We start from the raw sequence: 8,698 nt of genomic DNA, 5'->3' as shown, positions 1-8,698 counted from the left end.
AATTTTCTGATCTTCCTTCTTCTTAAAATCACATTTTTTCTTCGTGTACTTTCCTGCTGTGGATTGATTCGCTGACAGTAGAGTTTTTGGTATCTATACTCTACTGATTAAAATCATTTTACCCTGGGAGGTTATATTCCAAATCAAACCTCGGATACTAGAGGGGAATAATTTCCTTAAGGGGACACTGTGAATTCAGTGGACTTGATTTTCTTCCTAAATTTTCAATAAGAGTATTCCAGATTCTGGTACGTTTTTACAGATTAAATTATTTTATTTCTGTTCATCTTATTTACTGGTTATAAAAATTCTCAGTTACTTCGTGTTTCTGAATGATTTATTAGAACCAGTAATTTCTGATTTTATAACACAGATTGGAAACACTTGTTTCACTTAACATTGCTTGTTTGGCTTCTGTGGTCAGCTTCTCAGCTTTGGAGCGACTAGTTGCTCGCTCTCCTTATTTGAGGACTCTTCGGCTCAATCGTGATGTTCCCATTGAGAAACTTCCAAAGCTACTTCGTCATGCTTCGAAGTTGGTTGAGTTTGGTAGAAGATCCTACTCTGCTGACATGCAGGCTAATGTTTCTGAAGTTTTCATAAATGTATCTCAAGCGTTTTCAGGCTGTAATCAACTCAAAGGCTTGAGTGGGTTTTGGGATGTTGTGCCAGCCTACTTTCCAACTATTTATCCAGTCCACTCCAAACTCACCTCTTTGAATTTAAGCTATGCTACCATTCAAATACCTGATCTTAGCAAGCTCATTGGCAATTGTTTCAATTTGCAGCGGTTGAGGTAGGTTCTAGCTTGTGTTTTACTTCTTATTGCGTGTTTTCAATAGTCATGGCTCACTACATTAACTGTGTTTGTGATAAAATAGATAAATTGATTGTTGGTTGTAAACACACAAGTTTCCAAGAGAAGAACAATTATCCTAACTTATTAATTGTCTTGCTAATTTTGATAATGCCAGGGATAAATAAACAACGTAATGAACTTCAGTGTTTACTGAGATAACATAGCTAAACAATTAATGTCGAGTGAACTCTTTGAATAATTTGCTGGTCTGCGATACAAAGAATAAGTTAATGTTGAATCTTAGTGTTGCACGAATCCTACACTTTGACAATTCATGTTTATCTTTCCGGGTTAGACGCTGCCATTAGTTTTTAGGCTTTTCTTGTCCAGTGGATCTGCTGCATAATTAGTTATCCAGCTTACGCTTTAAGGCACTTGGAATGGATGTGATTGCAGGTGCTAGATTACATTGAAGATAGCGGTCTTGAGGAGATTGCCAACACTTGTAAGGAACTTCAAGAGCTTAGGGTGTTTCCTTTTGATCTATTTGCTCCACGACCTAATGTATCCTTGACAGAGCAAGGCCTTGTAGCTGTCTCAATGGGCTGCCCTAAGCTTCAGTTAGTTTTATACTTCTGCCGCCAAATGACAAATGACGCCTTAGTTAGTATTGCAAGGAACCGTCCTAACATGATCCGATTTTGTTTGTGTATTATCGAGCATCAAACTCCTGACTACTTAATCCTTGAACCACTTGATACTGGTTTTGGGGCCATTGTGCAACACTGCAAGGAAGTGCAGCGACTTTCTTTTTCTGGCCTCCTTACAGATCGTGTGTTTGAGTACATCGGGGTCCATGCTAAGAAGTTAGAGATGCTTTCCTTAGCTTTTGCGGGAGATAGTGATCTAGGCCTCCTCTATGTTCTCTCTGGTTGTGAGAGCCTCCGTAAGTTGGAGACTAGAGACTGCCCTTTTGGCGATGAGGCTCTGTTGGCTAATGCTGCAAAGCTGGAGACTATGCGATCCCTTTGGATGTCTAATTGTTCAGTAAGTTTTGAAGCATGTAAGCTGCTAGCCTAGAAGTTGCCATGGCTTAATGTTGATGTTATAGACGAGCGGGGCATCCGGATACGAGATCAGAAAGTTGCCCTGTTGAGAAACTTTATATATACAGGACAGTGTCAGGAAGGAGGTTCGACACTCCTGGTTTTGTTTGGATTATTGATGAAGATGCAACATCGACTCCATATAGCAATGGGGATTGCTCTTTGGCTTCTTCTTAGGAAGACTTCAGGTATTAGTTCTATGCTGATCTTTCACCTGCATTTACTTGCTTGAGCCTTGTGTAGTTGCAGTGCTGGTTATGGTGGCAGTGAAGCGCGTGTGCCATTGATTTGACCCTTTGTTGAGTGACTTTGCATCAATTAATTACAAATAATGAGTTTAAACTCTTGTTCTTGTGCTATATCAGTAAGGATAACTATTGTATTTTCAACTCTTGTTGTTTTTTCTGTTGAAATGATGCTGTCAATGTACTTGTGGTCCTGTATTGTTGTAATTCTCCTTGAAGATAAATGTGAACCTTTCATTCATTTGAGTGCTGAAATCCCATTTAATTTGTTGAACGTTTAGAAGAAGGTATTTTATTGTTCTAGTACGAGTCAGTCTGATAAACAAACACTTACATAGGTAGGATGACTGTTCATTTGCTCAATTTTATACCTACTCGTGCAAATCCAAAGTTAAAAGGTCATGTTTATATATCATGCCAAATCTATACTAACATGTGTGCTTGCGATAACAGAAATGGACAAATCAACAAATGACACGTTCATTTATAAAAATTATATTTTTTGTTAAAAGTAACTTTGAGAAATCCACAAAAATATTTCATAACTGCAACAAAATTTTCTTAATCATATACAATCTACCCAGCAAAGTACAATCTACTTTTCAACCATAATGCTACTTAAATAAGGGGATATTCTTCTGGCCAAGGATCTGAAGCTCGCTCCCTCCTCTCATCTCTTCACCGTATTCCTTAATCTTGTGAGCAGAATCTTCAAGTTGAGGACTCTTTACAATTTTGATAATTTTCAATGAATAAATATCTCCAAAACTAGGTGGAATCTCCTCAAGCTTACCACATTCCTGCAGTTTTAATTTCTCAAGATTGGGGAAGGATTCCTCTCCAACCTCCCACTTGGAAAGAGTCGGTAGACACAAGTTCAAAAATTTGAGATTCTCAAAGGTGTCTTCCTCCCCCATGTTCCATTCTTCTCCATGGATGATTGTATCATAAAGGGACAACTCTTCAAGGTTGGGTAGTCTCGCTATTGTTGATAGTGAATCGGATGTCAGAGGAAAGTCAAAAAAGCACAGTTCTTTCAAATTCAAAGGGAAGAGAAAATCCCATGGCCGATTTGTCGCTACAGAGGACCCACTGTGGTTTGTGTTTGAACTTTCAAAACCTAGACTGAGTGTTTCTAGTTCAGTTAGGCAATCCAATTTCGGGAACCAATGTTGCTCTGTTGAATAATCCCATGACTCCTTGAGAACAAATTCAAGCCTCTGAAGATTGGGAAACCTTTTGAAAATATCCTCTGTATCTTTCGAATAGGAAAGCACAAGTTGCCCTAATAATATTCTCAAGTTCTCTAACTTTGTGTCCTCTGCTATCAATATTGATTCATCTGCATCCATATCAAAGAAAGAACAAGTATCCGCAGACAGCACTCGCAGCTTTACAAGATCCCAAATTCTCGGTAATAGTATCAAGGTTGATTCTTTGTTATCAACCCACAAGATTTCTAGATTCCAGAGGTTTGAGAAAGACAAAGGCAGAGATTTAACTTGTGTCCCAATTCTTAAGTACCTCAAATGATTCAACATGCATATTTCATTCAGCAAAGAATCATTCACCATGATAAAAGAGGTATTCATGTCCAACACTCTAAGAAGCCTCAGGTGTCTTAAGTGAAATGTATCAGAGAGACAATTGTCCAGCTTGTGTCCATTTATCCTCAAAGAATGCCTTTTCTTATTTGAATTGAACATGACAAAATTAAGCCCAAAGTGCTCCTCATCATCATCATAATCAATGGTAATTTGACGAGGCAACAAATCTGTTGGAGCACTTGATCTTATCTGATCAAACAAATTTTCCTTTCTTGCTTTTATCAAACAAAAGTCATGCACAAGATCATGAATTTGGAAATTCAGTGCATCACCTATCTCATTGAAACAAATTACCAAGCTACTGGAAATTAAATCATCCATATAAATCTTCACCACTTCTTCCATACTCTTCAGCTCCGTCTTTCCCACAAATCCTTCAGCACCCAAATAAATATTCAACTCATAGATTGTCAATGAAGTGTCCTTCGGAAAACTTGCAAAATACAGCAAGCATGGCTTGAGGTGATGTGGTAAATGGTCATAACTTGATCCTATAACTTTCATCACTTCCACTTCACTGTTCAAAATAAAAGAACTCACACTACTTTGAACTTCAAGCCACACACTCCTTTTCTTTTCCCTCCCAGCAATGACTCCAGCAATCAGATCAGCCACCAAAGGAAGCCCTTTACAATTTTCGGCTATTTCTTTACCGACATCTAATAGTTCATCAGGGCAACTCTCGTTTCCAAATGCCCTTTTCTCTAATAATTCCCAACTTTCATCAGGTCTTAGCAATCGAAGGTCAAGAGGATCAGTGTAGAGCTTTCCATGCAAAGCCACTTCCTTTTCTCGAGTTGTCAAAATAATTCTACTTCCTTTCTTAGCTTCAGGAAAAGGTCTTGTCAACTCATCCCATGTAGTAGTCTCCCACACGTCATCTAAGACAATAAGATACCTCTTTCCATACAGTTGTTTCCGTAGCTTATCAGGAACATCAATATTCTCACTCAATTTTGAATCTGAGTCACTAACTTGATTGAAAATTTTATTCAACAACTTCTTCTCATCACATCCTTGGTCGACCGTGCACCATGCACGAAGGTCGAAATGGCTAGAAACTGACTTATCATTGTATACTTTGTATGCCAAAGTAGTTTTACCTGAACCCGGCATACCAGTGATCGAAATGACATCTAGATCTGCCGGTCCACTGGTGAGCTTTCTAAGTATCAAGTTTGTCTCCTCCTCAAAACCTACAATTATTTTATCAGTTGTCAATGACTTTCTCTCAACTGGTTTCTTGGGAGAGTTCACAACGATTAGACCTCTGTCCTTGGGAATGTTCTCATCTAAAGCAGAGATCTCTTCTTTGATAAGTTTGATCTTCTTTATGGTAATGGGAAGTGAGAAAATAAGATGTACGAGACCATTATCTCGAACAATAATTGAATCTATGACATCTTTTGCCTCATAAGCCACATCTAGAACACGTGCCCAGATATCTTTATACAATCCTTGCTCAGCAGCATCCACAAAGAATGATCTTATGAATTCCAGGTCTTGCTTCACCAGCTCGATTTCTTCCTTTATCAAAGCAATTGAATAAGCATTAGAATCTAGCAAATCATTTAAGTGCATGTGTAGAAGATGCATGAAGAGTGGTCCATCACTCATGGGGAAGCAACATTGAGATGAATCTGGGGCTTTCAGATAAACATGTTTGAGATCTTTCTTGAGGAGTTCAATATTTTCCAGCAAGTCTAGGGTTGCACAATTTGTTTGGTTATTACCCTCTTTATTCCTTAATTTCTCTTCCAAGTCACGTACAAGAGTTGATACCTCCCTGGTAAGTACTTCGACATGAGCCAAGAGATCAAAAAGTTTGTCATGATGAATAAAGTCCTTGGGCTTATAAGAAAGAATAAGTAATAGGAATTCCATCATGACATGAATGTTTCGAGCCCCTGAAGTGCTAGGGTGAATAACAGTTATCATATGCTCTTGTAGTTGAATGATATATTCTCTGAGAATATCCGGTGAGGTTTCCAGGAGCTTCTTAATGAAGCGTCCAACTTCTGCTGAAGTTGAAGCTTTCAAATTTGTATAACATATGTGCATAACCTCCTGTTCAGTTGGAACAATCTTCAAGAGTAGATGTGTTAGCTGGAAGAGTCGAGAGTCTCTATCATTCTCTTCATCCTCATCTGAGTCTTCATCAGTCTGATTCTCCCAAAGGAAGTGTCCTACTCTTTCAGCCATCAGTTGAAACTGAGGTAAGACATTCTCAACCATCTCATGCTTAATGCAACCATTCACTATCAACCCATGGAAATCTCTTATGTTGCCACATACATTCTGAAGAATCTCATACTCAGTCACTAATGGAAACTTGTACTCAGCAAGAAACTTGGATAGATGATGGAGATTCAAGAGGAGGAAGTCCAATTGCTCATCCATCATGATGGCGTCTGATTTATAAGAACGATGATACAAGCTGATACAGTCATCCATATTACTGGTGAGGCTAGTAAGGACATCATCATCCAAAAGTGGTTGAAGCAGATTCTCAACCTCTTGTCTTTTTCTCGTCATTATATCTTCAAACTGCTCAAAATCGGAATAAGAAAGCTGAACATATGTACAAATAAATGCCATTTTCAATTTTAGCTTTTCAACTTGATCTTTGTCAAGAGTTTTTTTATTTTCCTCATTCTCTAGGAAAACCAGAACATCGGCAATGTCCTTGCTAAGAGCAGAAAATAACACCTGCCAAAATAATACATTTTAAAGCCACATATCTATAATTCAATACTTTACAGTTTACTCTATAAAATAACATACCAATGAGTTGTTTGCTTCTTCATTATCTTTTCGTTTTTCCATGATTCTACTTTTTCTCAAGACCTGATGAATAAAAAGTAGATAAAACTTTAACAGGAGAAAGAAGATGAAAAGATAAGAATAGTCAATAATATCACTATTTTCACATATACTAATTTTAGACTCGCACAATTGGAAATGTCAATCTTAATCACACATCAAAATGTTTATGACATGAAATCACAAACATAAAATCTCACAACTGTTAATAATTTACAAAAAAAGAAAAAGGAGTCCTGCTCGTTTACCATTACTTTTCCAACCTATACAAAGAAGAAAGTTATCGACTTAATAATTATAAATATGTGATTGTCAATCTAATTATTATTGATATTAATATGACGTCGACGTAGAAACTTGTAAATATCAAATCCTAGATTCGTCTATGTGCATATGGCTTATAAGGAGCCTGTAAGAAAATTGTTGTGCGTGTGAATGTAAAAAAAATAAATAAAGATAGAATGAGAATGGAAAACATCATCAAATGTATCTGTCTAAACTTTTTTCTGCCCAAAAAGTCTATAAGGTAAAAGTAAAGAATAGTGTTTTGGTAATCATATACAAATCTACTCATTAAAGCATAAGTTACTGTCTATTCTGTTATGTTTCTTCTTTCTACTTTCCACCCATAATTCTTAAAAGCTAGTTAAATAACGGGATATTATTCCCTTATTTTGATAAAAATCTAAGTAAAATGTCATTAGATTAATAATCTCTCTCATAATATTTTTCTCCTATCTCGACTTGGGCTAATGGAAAAAGACTACTCTTTTATTTTGATAAAAATAATAGTAATATTTTTTTTGAGAGTAGCTGAAGTAGAATCAATAGAGATCTCTGATTAAGCATGTTCATACCTTTTTGACATATTTTTGTTGAAGTAAGAGATCGAAGAAGTAGTTTGGTTGAAAGGCAAACAACAAAAAGACTAATCAAAATAGCTAGATCTAGAATTCAAACAAAGATTAATAAAATACAATTCATTGACTTCACAAGGCCTTTAAATACCAAAAGTGCTCACTTAATCATTAAGTTTAGCAAAGAAGAAGATGTTACCTTTACACAGGCTGAAGTTTAGCTAGAGAACCCTTTGTTTGATAAATAATGCTGAACCTATTGGAGAAAAAAACAAGTGTAGTAGTTGAAATATACAATACAAGTCTTTTAGTAATGAAGAAGAATGAAATATTAAAATACAAACCCATAAGTCTTTTTTTAATCAATATCTCTTGTCTTTCACAATATAACATGTGACTTGTAAAATATTATATCATATCATATCATATATTATTATAAGCATGAAGCTCTAAAGTGTAAAGTTGAATTACTATTTTGTCCCTATACTAAATTAAAAAGTCATAAAATACTTTACCTAAATATAAATTAAATATCTAATTAAATAGTAATATTTGAATTACATAATAGAGGAGCAAAATGAGAAGTTCAGCAGTCTATTCAATTACTATGTGTGGAACAAATAGGATGAACACTAATAAAGTTTCAATTAATATAGAAGTTGAAACGTATTTTGCTAATTATGAGAAGTTGAAAGGAATCAAATTAAGTAATTGAGGAATATCAAAGAGTTTTTATCAACAAATCTTCAAGACTACACTATATAAACAATACTCAATATTAGTCATTCAACACAAGCTTCCATTGTTAAGTGGGTACAAAAGTGTCTTCTAATTTTCAGGTACAATCTTATTAAGTCTAGATTTTTCCGTTTGATTTGCTAACTTCATTTGAATGATAACTTTCTAATTTTTTTATTAGGTAAAATAAATAGCTTGAAAGGTATAATCACACATATCAAAAATTGAATGTTGTTGTACACATATGGTTTGATGCTGAATGATGATCAACTCTCTTTGAAACTCTCTACGCATAGTTTCCCGCAGAAAAAGAAACCATGTTATAAACTTTTAAACTATTAATAATAAATTGAAATTGCAGTTGTTTGCTAGCAAAATATATCAAATTTTCTTCAACAAATGTAGCAACTCCAAGTCTTCTCTAACAGTGATGGATAGTAGTTGTAAGCCTGTAAATGTAAGTCTGGGTATATCTGAAAGTTTTTAAGGAAGTAGTTACATTTGTAACGACACACATTAAGGA

At 35.5% G+C, this 8,698-nt stretch overlaps 1 protein-coding gene and 1 pseudogene across 1 annotated transcript; one reads left to right on the top strand and one right to left on the bottom strand.

Annotated features, from left to right (window-relative positions):
- The first annotated feature begins 389 nt into the window (after positions 1-389).
- On the top strand, positions 390-2,431 carry LOC107021964 (annotated as a pseudogene).
- A 202-nt stretch (positions 2,432-2,633) lies between these two features.
- Positions 2,634-7,740, bottom strand: LOC107022012 (putative late blight resistance protein homolog R1A-3). Its single transcript, XM_015222715.2, has 3 exons — positions 7,637-7,740; positions 6,542-6,604; positions 2,634-6,466 (listed from the first exon to the last, which is right to left on the bottom strand). Exons 2-3 carry the CDS (start codon positions 6,581-6,583, stop codon positions 2,765-2,767), a joined length of 3,744 nt encoding a protein of 1,247 aa, XP_015078201.1. The 5' UTR covers positions 6,584-6,604; positions 7,637-7,740; the 3' UTR covers positions 2,634-2,764.
- Between the last annotated feature and the right edge of the window lie 958 nt (positions 7,741-8,698).

Source organism: Solanum pennellii, chromosome 6, assembly GCF_001406875.1.
Source record: "Solanum pennellii chromosome 6, SPENNV200".
Taxonomy (NCBI): domain Eukaryota; kingdom Viridiplantae; phylum Streptophyta; class Magnoliopsida; order Solanales; family Solanaceae; genus Solanum; species Solanum pennellii.
The sequence above is the reverse complement of the archived record's forward strand: the minus strand, read 5'-3'. Positions and strand labels throughout refer to the sequence as shown.